The following is a 21725-nucleotide window of genomic DNA, read 5'->3' on the forward strand; positions in this document are numbered from 1 at the left end:
CAGTAGAATGAGATGGTAGAATCTTGAGGTGAGAGATAGAATGACCTGCAATACTTCAGACTGCAGATGGGAGATACCATTGTTGAATTGTCCCTTACGAAACAACAACAAATCCCTGCAGCTAAAAGAGCTAGCACATCAGGGGACAAGACTTTCCATGATGTTCTAGTTTTCTGCTTGCAGGGAAGGTTTTTTTAAAAAACATTGATCACAATTTTTGATCTATCAGCAGTCCATTCTACCTCCTCATTACTGCCTTATTGTGCTGCATGTATAGATCAGGCCACATTTTCAGATGATCACAATTTCCCATGAGTAATATATCACTTGGACACCACAAGAGGGCAGAATTTGAGGAAATTATACCACTTAATTCTTATGAGATTCTTAGTCCTTCAAACTCCGTGGATACACCCATATTACACAGGGGGCCACACGACAGTTTTTCTACATGCATATTGTTTCTGTTTAGGAGAAACTATTCCTACACATCTACACAATCATCTGTGACAAGCACACATAAAGAATATGTGCAGCAAAAAAGATAGGTGTTTTCTTTATGCATTTTAGTTTATAGGTGTTCTGCTATTTCATACATAGAACTTGTATCTATATAAATAAATTATAATATGTGAAGTAACCCAGAGTCTCTGATTATTGGTAACGTCCGTACAGTCACTAGTTATTTCTTTGGCTGTTTCCGGGGTGAGCATGAGAGAGTATTGCCTTCTCACTTCCTTGGCATAGTGTTCTGCTCTTAACATAGGTGAGATTTCCATATATATAGTTATTTGCATGATCTTCTTTTCTGGCACCTTTCAGATATAAGCTCAAGCCAGGAGGGGGCACCGCTGTGCCTGTTTCAAAAAGCCGTACTGCTTTTCCCTCATGGTATTATGGTGGAACTGCTCCCCCACCCAACAAGTTTCTTGCTGTGGCGGGGGGGGGGGGGCGGGCGGTGGTGTGTGTGTGTGTGTGTGAAGTACAGCTCAACACAAGAGGAAGAAACCCAGAAGTTCAGTCTCCCTTGTGAGCAATAGACCAGATCCTGGGTTACAGTGATTTGAATGAGTAATAAAGATATCAGTGCATATTTGTCAAAGGCAAAGGAAACCTCTCCATTGTGTACACAGGGATGTAATTTCAGTGAATTATGCATAGACTTAATTAGGAGTTTTAATTGCTAATCATCTCCCAATAGGATTAGCAGTGTTGTCTATTAATTACCTGCGGAGCCCCTGTGTTTTGCTAAGGCAGGAGTAACAAAGCAGCATAAATGGCTACATACGTGGCAATAAATTAACTACCCAAAAGCCCATGATGGAACTCCAGGGACATCTCGACAGTGGCACTGATTGGTGGGGAGGGGTCTTAAATACACTGGCTTTTAAAGAGTAAGACTTTGCTACTCACAAGGGCTGCAGGTAGTATTTGTATGAGTCTCGTAACTGTGTCACTGCGCTGCAACTGGAACTCTGAATTCTCTTTGTTTGGGGTGTCTGCTCCTTGCTTTCCTTGAGGTGGTTGCCTCAAAAAGGGTGCTTTTCCACAAACCTCTTTGCGTTCTATCTTTTGGGGAATGAGAGACTATGTATGTTGACCTCAGTCACTTATGTCACAGAAGTGGCAGCTGGAGGTGCTGTTGAACGAAAAACCATTTGGTTTCTGGGTTCTGTACTGTGATGATGTCCCTCAAGTCCAGGCTATTCAGAATTAGCTCCTGGCCAAATGGGAAATCATAGGCAGATCGCCTTGGGTAGCTGGTGTTAAACATTGTTAAACTTGACATTGGGCTTTACAGCTGTTCACTTGTCCTCTGGGAATGCTGTTGAGTTGGGGATAAGATTATTTTAAAATACCTGCTGGATCTTTGTCTGGGGGCATCTAGTCCAGCATTCTGTTTCCCACCATGGCCAGCCAGAGGACTCTGGAAAGTCCATGAACAGGGAATGAGGTCACCAGCCTCTCCCCACTGTGGCTCCATGACTCCAGTGCTTGTTATTCTGAGGTATGCTACCTCTAAACATTTAGGTTCTACTGAGAGACCTTTTCTTTGATGAATTTGTCTAACCCTTAAAAAAAAGTCCTCTAAGCTAGTGGCCATCACCACTTCCTTTGATAGTAAATGTATGCATTGTGTGAAATAGTACATCCTTTCTTCTTTTCTGAATCTACTGCTGATCAATTTTATTAGGTGATTTTGAGATCTAGTTGAGAAGGAGATTTTTTTTGTCCATTCTCTCAATATCATAAGTAATTTTATAGAGGTCTATCATGTCTCCCGTTAGTTATCTTTTTCCAAACTAAAAATAAGAGCTTCAAATACTTTGCTAATGGAGAATGTGCTCCAGCATTTGATCATTCTGGTTGCTGTTTTCAGGACATGTTTCAGGTGGGATGACCAGAACTTTACACAGTACTCCAAATGCAACCACACTTTAGACTTATATAAAGACATTATGAGACTAGCTATTTCATTTTCAGTCACTCTCCTAATAATTCCCAAATTGAATTGGACTTTTTCACTGCCGCTGCATGCTGAGTTGATGTTTTCAGTGAACTGTGCCAGTGTATATATATTAGGATTGGGGGAGGGGGCAGTGTCTATCACTTTGCCCTATTTATATTGTAACTCATTTGACATTTTCCAGAGAGGTAAGTATGTTAGTCTGTAACAGCAAAAACAACAGAATCCTGTGTGGCACCTTAAAGATGATAACACATTTATTGTGTCATAAGCTTTCTTGGGCAAGAGCCCAGTTCTTTGCCAGCTGAGGAAAACATTTCATACTTCAGAGGAAACACAGTTTTAAGGTATCACACAGAACTCTTTGTTTTATTTGCCATGTTGGTGACCATCCACCCAGTTTGGAGAGATCCTAATCTTCACATTCTGGTTTGGATGTTGCCATCCTGAACAAGTTGCTGTCATCTGCCAACTTGGCTAGCCCACTACTCACATTTGACTGCACATCATTTATGAATGTTAAATAGTACTGACCTCAATGTAGATCCTTTTGTGGTTGGTTTATTGTTTACTTCTGTTTATTATGAAAACTCTTGTTTATGGATACCTTCTTCTTCCTGTTCTTTACCAGTTTCTGATTCAAAAGAGGACTTGTTCTTTTCATTCCTTGGATACCTAAATTTATGTAGAATGCTGTGGTGAAGGGCTTCCATCAAAAAGCTATTTGATATCAAAGCATATAATGACTACCAGATCATCCCATCCGCATACTTTTTACCATAAGAACATAAAAGCCATGCTGTTTTGGGCCAAGGGCCCTTCTTATCCAGCATTCTGTTCACACAGTGGTCCACCAGCTGCCTGTGGGACATAAGTCCAAGTAGGACATAAGTGCAATAGCACCCTCCTGATTGTGTTTTGACACATGCAAGGAAACGTAAAAGGTTGGTGAGGTGGAAGCTATGCTGAGTCCTTCATTAAGGCTTGTTCTTCTATGGGTTCTAATTGTTAGGGCAGAAGTTGAGCTTGACGAGTCTGTAATTCCTTGGATAGACCATGGTACCATTTAAAAACAAACAAACATGAATGTTACATTGGGTATCCATTAATCCTCTGGAACAGAGACTGATTTTGATGATATTGTATATTTTTGTTCTGGTCAAAAGATTCTCTGAAGGATATTGAAAGGGGTAATAGGAGAAAATAAAATATATGCAGTGTTGAGAGAAATGTGAAAGCAAATATTTAGTGACATTTGTCTCTCTGTGTTTGTCTAAAAAAAATGTGGCACTCTGTGTACCAGAGGTGAACGTATTGTGGGTGAGTTTGCACGGGCAATTAACAGGATATGTATTCCAAAGTGGTGCAATATTTTTTTTAGATTAGTTTAAAAAAATCCAGTAAGTAATTTACATCAACACATACACCCCAGTAAGTACCACAGTAATTGGAGGAGTTTGCTCAGCATACTGTCATAGCCCTAACCAATTAGAACTTTTTGGAAGATGCTGGGAATTGTTGAGGACTCCTGCATTCCATTTATGATAATTATACTCTTCCATAGTTTTCCTGGTTCTTAATGATGAGGACTGGAATAAAAGGAGACTCGTGGCCATGAATTGGGTTTGACGCTGCAATTCTGCTGATGGAAGCAATTCTGTCAGCAGATGCAGTAGGAGAGTAATTCCCTCTCCCCACCACAGCCTCTGGAGCAGATTTTGGGATAGTGCAGAGTACTGTAGGGCGAAGGAGAGAGGGAGAAAGTCTGCTAGCATGACTTTGGAACTAACCCTATGTATTCCTAGTGGCTTAGCTTTAGTGTCTGTGGTGAACCTGGCATGGCTGGGAAATGGTGTGGTCATATAGGGGGTCCTATACTCTTTGGAAGCATAATTGCAAACTTCACAAACCTACTTGGCCTAATGCTCATGGCCAGACTTTGGCTTGCTTCCCCCTTCCACTGTAATATACTTCCTGCAAGGCCCCTTAGCTGTTCTCCAATTTTTGGTTAACCAAGTAGCGATAAAGGTAACTATGAGCTCTGCTAAAATCCCTCATTCTGCCCTTTCCTGGGGTAGCTGACATGTTGGTGACCTGAGGATGATATATTCTCCCCTGGATTGACATGTTCCCATCTGGGAACAATGGCAGCCCACACTTTTAAGTGTTGCTAAGCCTTGCACCATTAATACTACACAATGGCACAGCTGCTGCAATACCGTGTGAGAAGGAGATATTCTGTTGTTAGATCATAATTATTGTAGTGTTTTGGGCCCTGAAGCTTTATCCAGCTGTTTCCAAGGTAGTGGTGCTGTTGCATGTAGTACACTTTAATTCGTGTGCCTTTCCTTCACTTGTCCCTTTGTGAAACTATTCTAGGATCTTCTTTTATCCCCAACCATGAGAAGGACAAGTGCCTTCTAGGAAAGTGTTCTCCTTGCTCCAAAGAAATGTGTTTCTTCATAAACAAATGGTCACTTGCTCCTCTATTGTAGGGGTGGTCAAAGTGGGAGTAACACATGATTCTCAAGCCATTCAAGCACAGCTCCTAGGCAATTCAAGGACATGAATGGAGAAGGCTCTATGGTCTGACTTGTGCTAGAGGTGCTGTAGAAAGCTGTGCTATCTTTCCCTGTCCATGCTACTTGATGCGACTGAGTGGGGCTGAAAGAGCAGGAGTTATCTGCTGGGACCCCAAATAAGAGACTTTCTGAGAATCTCAGATTAGGGTAGTTGAGAGAAGAAAGGAAGAATATTGTCTTAATAACCATCTTAAACCCTATTTGCCCTAATAGTACTGATCTTAGGCTATGCCCAATTTCCATATCCAACTACTTACATTCATATTATAGCACTGTAGCTTGTGGCTAAATTCCTCAGCGTCATTGGTTTTAGGCACAAGTAAATTTAGAATAACACAGACAGGAAGAATATCTTAATTACAAACAACAACAAATAAATTACAAATAGATGTAAGGGAGTTAAGCAAATAGAGAAGGAAATGGTGCTTGGCTAATAGATTCATTGCTTCTGTAATAGATGGTAAACTCAGGACAGAATGCAAAAAGCATAATTACCATTGTTGATGAGTTCTAGAGTCCATTGTTCTTGTTATGTTTCTCTCCTTCCACCAAGTAACTCACATTGTATACTGGTCTCCCATAATAGTACTGGCCAGACCTGGACCAATGCAACTGTTGAAATGGAACTAAATAACACACTCTTAGGCTATTCTCTGGAGCCCAGTTGTCTGCTTCAGCAGTCGTCAGGCTGGGACAGAACTGGTAGGCTCTAAGGCAGGGTTGTTGGAGCCCAATTCAATTTTGGAGAAGTTCTTGGGGATGGCATTCCAGTGATGGGCGGGACCAAAGGCAAAAGGGGTGGGAACAAATAACCAAAAATACCAGCATACTTTAGCTTAAAGCTCTTATTGCCAGTAAGTAAGCCTTAGCAGAGGTTTTTCAACATTTTGGGGACAGGGCAGGATACTGAAGCACCCTCTTGCTGCACAATTATCTAACCTGTTTCCCCCCTCTCTTTTCCAGGCATACAGCTTTGCCATGGGGAGCTGGCCAAAGAACGGACTCTTAGACATGAACAAAGGCCTGAACCTACAGCACATAGGAAGGCCTCACAGTGGGATAGGTCAGTAACCCATCTCTCTTCTCTCACCCCTCCGCTCCGCTCCACCCCAACCCATCCCATTTATATTTCCTGCCTGTGTTAAGAGCACATTGGTTAGATTGCTCTTCCCTTGGTCAGCTACGATTCCCCGGGATGTGTGGCTCTCTTTCAGTGGGAACCAGCCTGTCATTACCTTTGGTGTGGATATTCAGTAGGGAGGCAAGGTTAGGATTGTCACTGCCTCTCGAATGCAAAAGGAATTCAATTTCACGCAGTGTTGAGGACTAAATACTGGATCCAGAAGGAATTGGTAAGGAATAAGTAGCATGCTTCCTCTTAGTATCCTTCCTCTTTTGTTTCAGTCCATCATCCAGATCCATCACCTCTTCATAGGTCACTAAGACATTTGGCTCCTTGCTGCTGCATTTCAAATGTCAGTGGTGAGTGTGATGCCTTAAAAGAGTAATGCTTCTCTCTTCCTTCCCCACATACTTGGGCATTGCCAGAGCATCATGCCATGCTTCTTCATGATGTCGTGCTGGACTTATGCCTCTTTTGACTCCCAAATTTGTAATAATCCATATTTCTGCTCAGGTGGCTGGTTTTTATCACATCTGTGCCACCTTCTGAATCCAGTTGCTTTGGAGAGTTAGCTCTTTGCTGGTCTTGCTGCATGAAGCTGTAAGGCGATACAGTCCTCCCAATTTTTGCCCATGTGTCTTAGAATTTCTAATGTGACAGCCCTAGCAGATGTGAGTCAGTATATGTCAATCTGCCTGCTTGTTCTTTGTGCTGAGCAACCATGGGTTATGTGCTATTGAGAATGGTGTGCAGTGCCAGTCCGAAGAAAATATGAGAGATGTCAATGGAGGGATGCTGATACTCGCTGATCATGTTTTCGTTTTTCACCCTTCAAATACCTGATGTCTTGATTCCACTGTGTGTGCTTATTTTTTCCTTTGGCACTGCCAAGATATGCCCCTCTCTACTTTGTCTCCTGATCCTCTATATGCTTCTTGATGCTGTACATTTTAAGTTTGCTATGGCAAAAGACTTACGAGAGAAATTCACCCGCTACCTAGGCCTGGAGGAAGCTGTTTAATATTGTTTCAAGATCCTAACCACTAAACTACCAAATCAATATGAGTTAAGGAGATGAATTATTTAAAGCTCACCAGCTTTTAATTAGCAAGCTCCTTTTGAACTATGGATCTGGTTGCATCATTGACGAGATAGGGCATTGAAATTTTGCTTCTTTGCTTGGGTCTAAGTTCATTTCAGCAATATATGTATGCTGGGGAAAACCCCATGTATTGTGTGTAGATGGGTGGATGGAAGGGGGGCTAATGAGAAGCTTGTTTCGCTTTGTTGCTAGGGCCCCCTTAGAACTATCCATCTCCTCTCTGTGTTTTATAGGAGTGTTTATAGTGTCTCTTCTTACCACACTAAAGCAACAAACATCCCTAGAATATCATCTGTCACTGCCTTTAATTACCTTGTACATCTATCGGACTGCCATTAGCTGGCTTTGCCCTGCTGGATAGCTGTGCACAATGGTGGTTTATTTTCTCCAATGTTCTTAACTGACTTTTTTTTCTAGGGGTTTTGCTTCTTCATTTCAGCCAAACAGCCTCAAGGTGGGAGCACATGCTGCTGCGTGTGGTGTGAGGCATTTGCATGAGACCTACGGGTGTAGCACATTGAGGCTAAATGCTGTCCCTGTGTCCGCTCTGAGCCTAGCAGTTACCCTCTAATAACACTGTCAAGCCCGACCCTCTCTCATTTTAACAAGGAACATTTCTTTTAGTACTGCAGTGTTGTGCCAGATGCACCGTAACACCACCAGCCAAGGCACATCCCATTTTGCAGAGGTTAAGAGCTTTGAAATTTGTGGTTTTCACAATCTTGTCATGAGTCTTTTTTACATTTTTGTACACCCTAATGAGGTGGGTCAGCATAGCTTTAAAATAATTATTTCTTCTTCTGAACTAGAAGATGGTTGTCATTTTTTTACTGTCCGTATTTAGTCACTATTATATATTTTTGTATAAAAATATTCCTATTTTATGAGATTAACTAATGCTGAAGAGTGAATTCAGCAAGCGTTACTTGCCATAAATGGGCCAGTGTTCTAAAATTTGGCCGAGAATGTTTGAGTTCGCAATCAGGTGCTTCATTTGTTTAGTGAGCACAGGTCCAGTGGTTCCAGCTGAGATGAAGCCAACTCTCAGACCAGGGACTTTTGGATGTAGCCGTGACTGGCTCTTGCTTTGGAATGTGGGGGGCAAGTGTGAAGGGGAGCCATGGGGCTTTTTACGGAAGAGTTGTTCCGGGAGTACACACTTTGTGCAGCCTTGGCTATAAAGAGCAGTTGTGCAAGCCAGTTGGGAAGAAAGAGAGCCAAGTGTTGGACTTGGTAAGGGAAATCTTGGACAAGGGGAAACATGACCCTGGAGCTCAGTTAGGGCCCAGGTGTGCTTTGATGAAGGCAGGATTTTAGCAATCCCTCCTATCCTTTTGTTCTGAGACCACAAGGGAATGTCTGCATTCTGGCAGCTGCCTGCGGACAGTGACCCCTTCCCCTCCATTCTTTCACAGTGTTTATATATGTTTAAGGTATTTATTTGGCAGCTGTTCAGCCTTGCTGTTTCTCACTGTGCTTGATGGGATTAATCATCAGTTAAGCCTAAAGCACTGTGCACAGCGGGTCTGTGAAACTCAGACCTTATATGTGAAACTCATAGCCCATATATGTATGACTTGGGCTCAAAAAGAGAAATGAGGGCATCTTTGAAGGGCAGGGAGATCAACAAATATCAGTAGCCAAGACAGGGAATAAAGCTACATGCCCATTTATCCCTGACCTCAGAAGTGATTGAGATGTTGAAAAAGCAAGACATATTTAGCCTTCCTGGGACTTCTACTTCAGATTGCTGGAGGAGATAGGAACACAGGTTTTGAATGCTTCTGTACATGGAAAGTTAGCTACCTTTCCATATGGCTTTTTGACGTTGGGGGATATTCAGTCAGGTCCTTATGAGCCGTCTGGGGTGGGATTAGAAATTTAGGGCACTGTGCTACAGGGGCTCCACTCCTAACTGAGTGGGCAGTTCTGGGTAGGACTGGATTGAATGTTGTCCATATTTGCTTTTTGCCTGGAAAGTAGAGATAGTGGTGAACTTCCCAACCCTTTGATATCTCTCTCTCTCTGTGCGTGTGCGCGCATAGCTGTTTGCAACACTGCTCCCTCTCTGTGCTGTTGCTTTGGTGTCACCTTTCCCCCAGATTTCCTCCTTCAGTGATCCCAACCTATCAGGGATCATGTACAGAACCTGAGGATATCACACTACAACAAAGCCAATAAGATCTAACTACGTTATAATACGAGTAAGGACAAATGAAACCCATTAGCAACTAGGAATCACTTTTAATAACTGAACCCTAGCAGGCACCTTTTACTGGCAAAAAGGAGGGGGCTTTCAATGGCGTTGAAGATTTTCACAAGGCTCACTTCACCTTTGCTAAACCCTGATGGATTTTCCTCTGGCCCTTGGAGTTAGTCTATAGGGTATTGCTAAGCTCGTTCTTGCCCCAAATTTTATTTAACATCTGTATGTTGCTGTTCATCAGTAATCTGAAGGACAGTATCATCAATGTGTTGATGAGATGCAGCTCCCCGCCCCCAATCTAGGAGCAGCAATAATTTCTGTTCTGGGCTAGGTGTGGACCAGACTGAATCTAGACAAGTAAGATGATGGTTAGCAGTCTGTTGTTGAGGGCGGGGGGGCTTGCATGTTTTAGATCACATTCTCCATAGAGAACTGCCTCAGGATTCCTGGGGTGGGGGGGTACTGGCCCTTATTCTGCTCCATGCCTTAGTAACCTCCCAGCTAATATGCACTCTATATAGGGCTAACCTTGATGATGGTGGTGGTGGTGGTGGTGCTGCTGCTGCTGATGATGATGATGATGGGGAAACCCATCAAGACCATTATTTTTCAGCTGCTTGGCTGCCAATTAGCTTTTTGGCCTGATCTGAAGTGGTGGCTATATAAACCCCAAAGGCATGCACCTGGCATATCTTGGGAGTACAAATCACCTTGAACTTTTCATGCTTTTGGCAGTGCGTGATTTATCTGAATGGACTTGCGATGGCATTGAGTGCCTCTGCTAGGTTTTCCTGTGGAGAACATTTGTAGAGGGATCCTGCAGTCATAGTTGCTAGCCCATGAACTCCAGGCCTGAACTGGCAAGTAGTGTTAGTAACAGATGTTCTCTCTGTTTCACCACAACCGGAGGGTGGACAGTGAGCCCAAGGGAGCCTTGCCCTCCGCTGAATCTGCTTATATGCTCTTCATGGATTGAAGGTAGCACCAAATAACTGACAAGAATGTTTGGAGTTTGAGAGAAAAGTGGAGGAATCATGGGGAGATTTCCCCTCCAGATTTGCATAGGCAGCACATCACACAGACATGCATGTGTGCATGCACACAAATGCACATTCTGCTATGCACATCAACTTTGGAAATAGGATATAGAAGCTTTACTCAGCTGATCAACCAAAGCACGTAGTGCAAATGGCAGCCTGATTACGCTCCCCAGCTACGCACAGGCAGTCACCCTTAGCTCACATGAGCCTCATGGGAAAGCCTACCTATTTGAAAGGGTCAACTACCAATATGGTGCGAGGTGCAGGTGATGCCTCTGTATCTTTCTGGCTCCCCCCTGTCTTTTCATTTACTGATTGGAAATCTGGGAAGGTTAGGGTGTTATAGTGTTCCTTATCCTGAGCATTAATTAGGCCTGCAAAAGAAGAAGAGGGATTGCGTGTTTTTAACAGGGAGGTTAATGGGATGCTCACAGAGTAGACAGTTTTAATGAGCTTCAACTTGCTGTGCAGTGAGTTTACTCTTTGTGTTAAAAGGGTCATCCTGCAGTAGCTTGATGTGGATTGTCTCCTGGCCCCCAGTGTCAGAGGGGAGCATCTGTCAGAGTCCAGGCAGGGCGCATTCACTTAGTGACAAGATTCTAATTAACTCCCACCAAGCCGGCCACCCGCCCACCCCATGGGGAGCTGCCAGGGTGCAGCTTCTCATCCTTATGAACTCCTCATTCTGCATATAGGTTTTGTTCTGGAGAGACATTGCCATGCTTCTATGACAGATGTAACGAACAGGTCTCATTGTGCATATGTGGAGTGTTCATGCAATTGCTATGTGTCCACAGGAGGGATGATGTTGCCTTGTCGTTCACTACTGAGCTCGTAGACTGGCATGCACCTTGGCATTCCATAACAGCTTCTTGGCTTTACTTCATCCACTGTCTTTCTTTCTTTCTTTCTTTCTTTCTTTCTTTCTTTCTTTCTTTCTCTCTCTCTCTCTCTTTTAGGCTTTCTCTGCTGTGCACATTCTCTTTTGTGCTCTGTGCGCTCTCCTGGTCTCTCTCTAATTCAGAGCTTATAGTTGTTCAATGTTACTTGTTTCAGGGATCAGACAGCAATATGAATGTGGCTTTTCGGGAAGTTTTCTACTATCCCAAATTAATTGAGATCTGATTTACCATGTTTATTTCATTTATGTTTAGTAAATACAATGTTTAAAAATACCATGTTAATTTTACATGCTGTATAAATATCTAAAACTTTATTCTAATAGCCAAAAGCACTTGTATTGAAATATTTGATTAAGGGGAAAAATCAACAAAGTGCACTTAGTGTGCTTTAAACGCTATATTCAAATGCTGCATTCAATAGCATATACTTTATTTCTTTGTTAAATTTATATTCCACCTTTTCACCAAAAATGTCACTCAAGGCAGCTAACAATAATCAAATTGTGATTAATGCAAAGCAATTATAAACATTAGAAACATGGCAATGAAAAGGAAATAAATAACATTCAAACCATTAAAAAAACCCTTCAGAATCAGAGCACCTAACATGCCAAAGGCCTGCCTAGAGATGTGAAGGCCGGGGGACCGGAGGACGGGACGGGGACAGGACAATTTGTGAGTGGGGGGGGGAGGGTTTCCTTCTGTTTTTTTCTGAGGTCTTTTTGGAGGGGGTTATCATTCCTTATTAAAATTATTGATGTAAAGTATATTTTATTGTGCATTCTTGACAGTTTGGGTTTTCTATAGAGTTTTGTGTTTCTGATGCTATAGCAACCCCTCCCAGCAGTTTCATACATATGGTAAATAGTATGGGGGACATATGTGAACAGCCAGGGTGTCAGACAGGAGTTCCCTCCAGCACCACTTTTTGAAATCACCCTTCCAAGAAGGATCTGAATCTCCATAAATCAGTGCATCTAAGTCTCATCCCAAAGATATGCCCCAGAAGGATACCATGATAGAAGGTATTGAAAGCTGCTGAAAGGTCCAGCAGAACCAAGGGACACACCTGTCCAGTTCCCAATGTAGGTCGTCCACCAAGGAGACCAGGTTTTAGATTTTAAGAAAAAAATAAGGCATAGAAACAGTTAAATGACTAATTTTAGCATGCCTGAAGATCTGTATGTCCTCAGTATAGTCACCAAAAGAAAGATAATTCAAACTTTTTGACTTATATTGTATCCATTTCAGTTGCCCAGGGTGATTTGTTCTCTATCCATTCCTTATGTTCCTAATTAATTTTACGAAATAATGCATTTCTAAGACTGGATTTTTTTCTTAAAAGTATTATAGTAATGGAAAGTGTTCTACCTCATGAATGATTCAGCCAAACAGAAGTGAAATCCTCTAAGACAAGTGTGCACAATCCCCAAGGCCTGTTATTTGCATTTCCCTCCCAAGAACCCCACTGCTGTCACTGCAAAACTTTCCCACTGCTGGCGGAGGCATGATCACTGGGTCTAGAAGAGACAAAAACTTTCCACAGCAGTCCTATCTCTGCAATCACTGCTTTTCAGCCACTAGTAGCAGTGAAAAAATGTCAATCTTCCTGGAAATCGCATAGGGCTGGGAATGGTGAAAGCTTCTCCCACCCTCCCCAGTGACTCCACCTTCAAGTTCACTGTTTTTCACCATTACTAATGGTTGAGAAACAGCAATCTTGCTGGAAATAGCTTGGGGCTGGAAGAGGATTTTGTCTCTTTCAAATCTGCTTTCCTCCCCTTAGTTCTCAGCAGACAGGCTTAAATTTCCCTATCCTTGTGTGCGATGAGATTTTGTGTGCATGGGTGGTGGTGGTGAGTATGTGTGTATAATAAGTGTGTGTCTTTGGGGATGGGAAGCAAGTGAAAAATGTTTCTGTGTACATGATGGGGAAGAGTGTGTATGTGTGTGTGCACATGTGCAATCCCTGGCCCTGCATCCAGCACCAGTTTCAGCCCTTGGAGGCAAAGAGACTGGGCTTCTCTGCTCTAAGACTTCTATAAAGTATACACGATCATGATTATTAGAGTGTGCATAGTGCAGATCTCAGCTGTATTATGGAATCTAGGAAATGCCCCATGAATGTATTTAAAAGGAAGTGACTTCCTTGCTCTCACTGTTTTAAAGGAAGTTTTGATTCCTTGGTTGCATTTCAGGTGATGGTTTCTGGCACTGGGGGATGTCTTAGTGCTGGTATGTGTAGCAAAATGAATAGACCTTCTATACTTGGATCTGTTTTCAGTTCCAAGGCTTCTATACCAGCTTTGTAGAGAAGCACAAAATATACCAGTCAACAAAGGGGTTTGCCTGCCTGCCTGCCTGCCTGCCTGTACTTATCTTTCACCGGGTGGTATAAGCAGCAGGTCTGGCAGGAGATGCTGCTTGCCTTGGCCAAGCGTCTAAACTGCAAGGCTGCTCTACCCACCTACATGTTGTTATAGAATTCTATAATACTAAAGAAACTAATTTGTCCCTACCTCCCACCGTCAAAACTGGGAGAAGCTTTTTGATGAAGAATCCCAAATGTTCTGCCTCTATTCTGGGTGTCCTCATCAGGAACTGGAGCCACTGCTGTTGGCCTGAGAAGTTGTACCAGGATCGTTTACTTAGGCATGTCAATTAATCTCCAAGTGGCCTCTCTGTCCAAGATATTGTTTTCCTTGCTAGCAGTAAGAAAAATGGGATTTGTGAGGCTGCATCAGACATGGCTTATCTAAGCAGTGGTTTTGACAGTGGTATAGGGAAACATCAAAATGAAGGAATTGTTCCAGTGATGTTGGCCAGTTTGGGATGATGTGTCCCAGGAGATTGTTTCAGCCAAGCCCTAAAGAGTCATATTGGCATAGCCCCACACTGGGTGGTTTCAAGCCATTTGAAAACACACAGTGATTAAAGTTGTTCAGTTCCTTCTCATTTTTCTTGCCCTCCGTGGGATGCTTTGGCAGGAAGTCTCACAGCTTCATTATGTTTCGTGGTTTATAGGGTTACAGACCAAACATGGCTGTTCTCAAGTCTCTTGCCATCCGTGTAATTTTGCCAGATCCGCTTGCTTTTCCTATGTGTTCCAAAAAGCAGGGCTTGGTTAACCCTTATGGGGCCTGTTGTGGTATAGAGCCTCTCCTATATGGAGTATAGTTTTTTCTGCTCTCTGAGATAGACCCCTTCAGAATTCCCACAAACATCATAGCTGATTCTTACCTTATTACAAGATGAATTTTATTATAAGTTGAATTTATGCCTACAATTGCAGGGAAATTTAAAAGTGGCTGGTGTCCTGCTTGTCATATAATGATGATGACCTCTGGACTATAGCAGATTTGGGGTGTGGGGCAGTTGAAGGAAAGCTGCCTGTGTGTGTATGTGTGTGTGTGTAGTAGTAGTAGATGGATCACAGGGATGTGGGGTTGCAGACTACAGTTCAACACATCAACCCATGTCCTTTAATCAAGTGCTATCAAGATGTCTGTGCAATCCCTTGGAGTGTAGGGAGCGGGTCGTGACTCGGTGTTAGAGCACCTGGAGAGCTGCAGCCAGTCAATGTCTTCGATACTGGGCTGGAAGAGCCAAAAGTCTGACTTAGTATAAGGCAGCTCTCTATTTTCCTATGTTCCAGTTTCACCGTTGTGATTTTTTTGATTATTGAAGGAACCTCTGCAATGAGCCCCTCGCTCTCCCTTTTGATTTGTACAGGGTCCCATGCTTACTCAAGAGCAGCAGAGAATGGGCTAGGCTGAGGCGTGGCCCTAGTCTCGCTTTGTGGCAGGGGACAACTCTCTTTCAGCCTGAGGGAGAGGGGCAAAGACTCCAGAGGTAAATAATTAAAAGAGACTAAAACAAAAATCAACAGAAATGTCATCAAATGAGCAGTGTCATTTTGAATTAGTGCTGCTAAAGGTCAGGCAGCTCAAAACAGGTGGAGCGGATACTCCGTGAGTGAGGCAATATGGCAAATATTTCTGGCAAGGGGGATCAGGGGGCTGCCAGGCGGGGGTGGGGTTGCAATGAGGCCCTCTTTGCCCGGAACAGGAGGCATGTTTTTTGGAAGCGTAGCGGTGCTTTGCATAGGTAGTGGTGGCCTGAGAGGAGGAGGCTGCAGCTCAGGATGAGGGCCGAACGTCTGTCAGCGTCCAGTCAGAGCGCATTAACGTGGTGACATGATTCTAATTAACTACCGTGAGAGGTGTCACAGTGGGAAAGCCAGTAAGCGTAGACACGCTTTTAGAAAGAGAAAAAAGCAAAGTGACAGTCCTTTTTGTGTGTGCGCTCTCTCCCCTCGGAGTGGGAGTGTGTGTAAAGCTAATTAGGATGTCTGGGCCGGCTGGGAACCTTGAGCTGGTGCTCTTGTGCTTTCAGTCATTTAAGTTTTCAAAATCCCTCTGATGGGACTCGGTGGCACAGTGGATTACTGTGCGCAAAAGTGACAGAACACTCTTGCCAGCGTTCAGCCCTTTTTAGCAAAGATTCAGGGCTTCCTTTTTCCTGGCAGCAGCAGGGGGTATGTTCTTATCACTGCTGCTCTATTCCTATGCATGTTACAATGGGGAACTCGGGGTCTTTCAGCTGTTTCCTGTGGTTAACAAAGGAAGCTGGGGTTGGGGGGCAGGCAGTGTGATTGGGTGTTTGTGTTGACTTGCTCGTCTTTTGTGTCAGCCTGCTATTCAATGCCACATTCCGCACACAGCAATGGCAGATTGTGTGTTGGCTGTACCTGACATTCCCTGCCAAGTAGGGAGTGGTGGCCATCTTAGCTGAATGCTGGTAGTATCATCCAGACCATTGCTGCATAGTGTCAATGCAGGTCCTTTCTTCAAAGCCAGCATGATGTATACTCTGGAGTGGCTTGTGTGTGTGTGTGTGTGCGTGTGTAGGGTGCTTATAGGTTTTGAAATGGGTCAGAGGATTTATAGTTCAAATGGATGTGCATATATAGCAACTATACAGTGCAGAAGTAGGAGTGAATTGGAGCTTTAACTGTAGCTGAATGATGAATGTTTCTTTTTAAATGTGACCTCAGCAAAGAATTTGCAATGAAATTGGAGTTCCTTCATATTCTTGTTTGTAGTATAACATTGTATTCTTGCATCTCTCATCCTGGCTGCAATGTGCATAGGTGGACGTAGCCATTTCTCACAGTATTTCTGCCTAATCTTCTTTTTTAAAATTGTGTTTTTTAGGGAAGCACCATGTGATTCCACCCTCAGGCTTCCCCCACTCAGAGTACAACATACCCTCTATTCCCTTTGGTGGCATGATGCATGACTGCAAACTGTACTATTACGCTCTTCCTTTTTTAACACTTACCAAAAAATTCCCTGGCATCTCCCCGCTCCAAAATGGGCTAAAATTTATTGACAGATTTTAGTGGAGCCATGGAAAAGCCTCACCCGAACATTGCTGGATATCAGGGCCTCTGGCCGGTGTTTGGAGAGGAGCATCCTTATGCTGTGTCTGTTCCCTTTGGTGCCTGTGCCTGTGTCTTCTTGCAAGCTGGATCTGCAACATAGCAAGCACGTATTCTGTACCTGGTGAAGCTGAGGTCTGATGTGGTGTCAGTACATTGGAAATTGCTAGGGCCAGAGCTGGTGTACAGCTGTTTTGTAAAGGATTTTTTTCGTGAGAAATGCCTTCGTAGAGAACTCCACATTCTTGAAAAAAACAAGAATATGGTAACTGCCTCTCAAAAAAGCAGATGCCATTTTTGTCAACATAATCCTCCATCTAAAGCAGGGAGCTGGCTGTGCAAACTCCACCACTCCTGCTGCTTCTAAAATGGTCACTGTCAGCCATGTTTATCTATCTCAACATGCTTAAACAAGACCATGATTGGCAAGCAAAAATCTGTTCCTGATAGTCACATTTGTGAATACGCATGGCGAGACACCCTTTCCCCCCTCAAGTTCTGTGCACATCACTGAAGAACCCAGGGAGAGGAAGAAGGCTTTCACTTCATGCTGGTCAGGAGAGAGAAACTGTATTTCCTGGCAACAGTGATTCTGCCAGGGTTGAGGGGGCCGTGGACATGCTGCTCTTCCGCATAGTCCTAAGCTCTTTGTCTTCCCAGTTTCCCTCCTGGTGCTCGCTCTTTCCTTGCTCTTCCTTGCACCCATGCCATCTTGCCTTCACTCTCCCCTCTCTTACCAGGCAGTGTCAGAGAGGTGGCACCTTACAGAAGAGCTTGAGTGTGCTGCAGAGCAAAGTTGCAGTTCCCACATGAGACTTCGGCCTAATCTACACTAAGCAGGATATAGCACTATCAAAGCAGTATGAAAGTGGTATATAAAAGGCAGGAGCCACACCAAGGCTGATAGAGCGGTATGAAAGCGGTATATGGTATGTGTCAATGGGCCCCAAGAGTCGTCAATGCACTTCAATACCACTATAAAGCAGTAGTGTGGCTCCTGCCTTTTATATACCGCTTTCACAGTGCAATATCCTGCTTGGTGTAGATTAGGCCTTCGGGGCGCCCTGAAGAAATGAAAATTCTTGGCATGATGTCAGTTTTTTCTCCGACAGGAGCTACTGTAAATAATGGCTGGCTATTAAGTCCAGCCAAAATATATGAAACCCTGTACCTTGAACCTTCGGGAATAGGCAGGCAAGTGATGTTCATACACGAATAAAAATAATAATGTGAATTGAATACTTTGAATCAGTGCATCAAATCCCCTAATAAAATCTTGATTAAATGAGAGCATTCTGTCATGCTGTGATCTTCCCATGTTTATCCTATTCATCAAGGGCCCTCAAGGTGGTTCACATAAAAAAAAACTAAATAAAATAAAATAAATAAAACACCATCAAGATGGAACACATTCATTGGTTTAATTAAACTTAATTATAGTTATATCCTGCCTTTCTTTTTCAGCAGAAAAACTCGTGGCACTTAACAAAAGGAATGTATAAAACAAATGGGTCAATTTTAGGCTGATGAAGAGGAGAATTTGCTCTTCCTCCTACCTGGCATAGTGGCTGGCTGCAGAATGGGCTGGGCCTTTTCCATTACATTCCAAACCATGGTAGCATGGCAGTGAGATCGTTCATTGCCAGCTTTTGGAGCTGGCACATGGGTACGTTACAGAATGGCCTTATTTTTGTTTTTAATTAGAGCTTCTGGAGAAGTAGGGAGACGAGGATGTGCCAGTGAAGGATACTGGCTTCTAGCAGCCTGCCGTTCACCTAATGAGAAACCATTGAGAGGTGTGGTATGGGGGTGGGCAGTTTGGGGGGGGATAGCAGCCAACTGGAAGCACTCCATTGCAATTTAACAAGTTTCCTATCCTGCAAGTTCCATGACAAGACCCCCCTCTAAGTCTGCACAAGAATCCCTAAGAACAAGGTAATTAGGATGTCTCTGAGCTGCGACCCTCAGCGGAGTCCTTGGCTTAATCTTTTTCTTTCCTTAAAGACATCTGTAACTACAATCTTTGTTTCTCTCCTTGCCTCCCCCCACTTTCCTTTCCCCCCCCCTTGTCTGTCTCCATATCTCCTGTCAAACTGCTGCAGACGTAAATGACAAAGAAATCAGAAAGAGAGATCAATGCAGTCCAAATTAGCACTCGGAGATAGACTGTGCTGGAGATGTCAGAGCCTGACCCCTGTTGATCCTGCAGCCTCTGCCGGTGATATTATGCAAATTGCATCCATCTGGCAGAGCTGGCTCAGAGGAGTGAGGGTGCTGGGCGGGCAGAGAGGGATCCAAAGAGGAGGTGTTTCAGAGCGCTGGTTGTATGCATTTGGGAAGGGGCAGAGATGTGGGAGATCAGGAGTGACAGAAAGGAGAAAGAGGGTGCATCAGATTAATTTATGTCTCCAGGAGGCTTAAGAAAGAAACTCTTGATGAGAGATAGATAAACTTCGTTTTGATTTAGGTTTATTTTATTCCTTATTCTTGGCTTCCATCCAGAATAAAAAAACAAACCTATCAACAACCCCCTCCCTGTAGTCTTACTTAATCAATATTCACAAGTCGTCATTACCGCTGGCAGCAGTTTGAGAAAAATGGGGGAAACAGGCAACTCTCCCCACCCGCAGTGCCAAAAGAGCATGCTTCTTCCTGATCCAACTGAAATAGGAATGGGGTAATAGAAACCTCAAATTACGGTGATCGCCTTGTTAAGAAGTTTGAAAATACAGTCAGATTGTCTTTTAATGAGAGAAATATGGCTGTTAGTTAGTGAAGGAGGAGGGAATGGACCTTGTTTCAAGATCTGTAGTTTCTGCATCAAAGAGGAACCGGCTGTTTCATTTCACAATCCTGCTCCTCAGCCTGATATTAAAAATAGTTGTTAAAGCCTTTGAGTAGCAAGACCATTCTCTTTAACTTCCTACTATCCCTCCCCCTTTCCTCTAGCAAAAATGGGTTGGAAAGGAGAGAAATGAGGCTTTTAAAGAAGTTTCCTTTCCGGGATGTGGGGTGAAATAGGGGGTGTCTTGCTACCCAGCATGTGTGAGGCGTAATGTGATCTTTCCAACACCGGTTTCCCATCTAAAGCCAATTGTCTAATGGGTAGCTATTGTCACTTTAATAATGGGCTGTTGACTTATCATAGCTACTGTGCTAAATGGGTATAGGTTTGTTTGCTCTGTTTGGAGCCCAGTTATCAGGACTTTCGAATTGCAGATAGATGGACGATCACCAAAGTATCCTAGACTTCAAAGCCAAAATGGTTCCTATTGAAAAGTTATCACTCTGCCTGTCTCTGGGTTGTGATGTTCTATCATTTTGGGGGCCTTGCTGTGAGTATGTTGATGTGTATTGAAGGTTTTTCATTCATTCATATTTTAAAAAATTTGAGGCCCCGATAAGTACTGAATATTCCTCTCTCCCTTGACCAAGCTGCCTTAAAATGAGCAAAAGAAAGCAGTTGAAAAACTGGACCCAGAGACCCCTCCTTTTCCATTAGAGACATAAAATACTTCCCAAATAAACCTTTGGAATTCTTAACACATCCTGTCTTCATTTTGCACACTTGCTATGCCTTCCCTTGCCTTTAACTTCAACTTTTGTTGTATCACAAAGTGGCCAGTTGAATTTATTAGGCAGCCTCAGACAAGCCACTATCTCAGCTTCAGTTCCCCATCTGCAATATGGGAATAGTAATACTCACCTACCTTACACTGCTGTTGAAAGGATTAGAAAAACAACAACAATGCAGGTGAAATGTTTTGAACACTCAAAAAGCTCTACACAGAACTAAGTGCATCATCCTCATCATTATCATCATGATGTTTTGACACCTTCCACTTACTAAAGAGGCCCTTTGGTGCTTAGCACTTTCTTCTTAAGTGCTCATGCTCAGAACAAAGTAACCCCCCAATTAATTAATTAATTAATTAATCAATGATTTCATTTCTATACTGCTCAATAGCCAAAGCTGACTGGGAGGTTTACAACAGTTCATAAAGTAAAATATAGCATAAAATATAAATATAAGAAAATATATATATATATATATATATATATATATATATATATATATATGAAATTTAAAGCAATTTAGATAACTCAAAGCAGTTTCAGTAGAATACTAGTCCTGTTTAAATGGCTGGCATAAGTGCCTAGAAGTAGTTGTTAACCCAACAAAAGGAGCTGTTATATGCACACATTGTCAAACAGAAATCCCTACTTATACTCAGCACATTTTGTGTTCATCACTGTACTGAGAGTTTGATCATCCACTCTGACCTTGTGATACTTCCAGGATTCCTGTTTTCTGGGAGAACCAGCTTAGTTCTGCACTGCTCTTGGAAACCTCTGGAGTTTTCTTTCTTTGGAAGCACTCCATGGCAGACCCCAGACTTGGCAACAGCACGGTGTGACCTGAGTCGATCAGCTTTTCCCAACTATCATTAAGATCTAACAGGTCCCTCTGTTCAGAGTTTCTGTGACCCGTGACATGTTTCTTCCTGTTGTGCTGACATCCCCCTCTTGAAGACCTGACTCGCAGCTCTTTCTTGCTTAAAGCTGGAGCGTTCTGTTAATTGGTTTAAGCCTCACTGCCCCATGTCCTGGCTGGTCTGTGCAAGATAATGAACTTGGAGTGGTTTTAATAGCTGATCACAGCCATATTAGTCCCAGGAAACAAGCAAAAGACTGACAAGGTGGGTCAGGTAGAATCTCTTATTGGACTACCATTTGTTGGAAGATGCGACAACCTTTAAAACATCACAGAGCTCTTCTGCAGGTCTGGGAAAGACTGCCCAACTTCCATGCTCAAAATGCTTGACAGCTGGTATGTTTAAATGCTGAATGCTAGTAATC

General features: G+C 43.1%; 1 protein-coding gene across 1 annotated transcript in view; it reads left to right on the forward strand.

Annotated features, from left to right (window-relative positions):
* Positions 1-21725, forward strand: part of ERI3 (ERI1 exoribonuclease family member 3) — a 247474-nt gene that overhangs the window by 154079 nt on the left and 71670 nt on the right. Inside the window, exon 7 of the mRNA XM_063136972.1 lies at positions 6013-6112. Within this exon, the coding sequence (XP_062993042.1) occupies positions 6013-6112 (100 nt within the window). The remainder of the gene's footprint in view (positions 1-6012; positions 6113-21725) is intronic.

Source organism: Elgaria multicarinata, chromosome 1 (genome assembly GCF_023053635.1).
Source record: "Elgaria multicarinata webbii isolate HBS135686 ecotype San Diego chromosome 1, rElgMul1.1.pri, whole genome shotgun sequence".
Taxonomy (NCBI): Eukaryota; Metazoa; Chordata; class Lepidosauria; order Squamata; family Anguidae; genus Elgaria; species Elgaria multicarinata.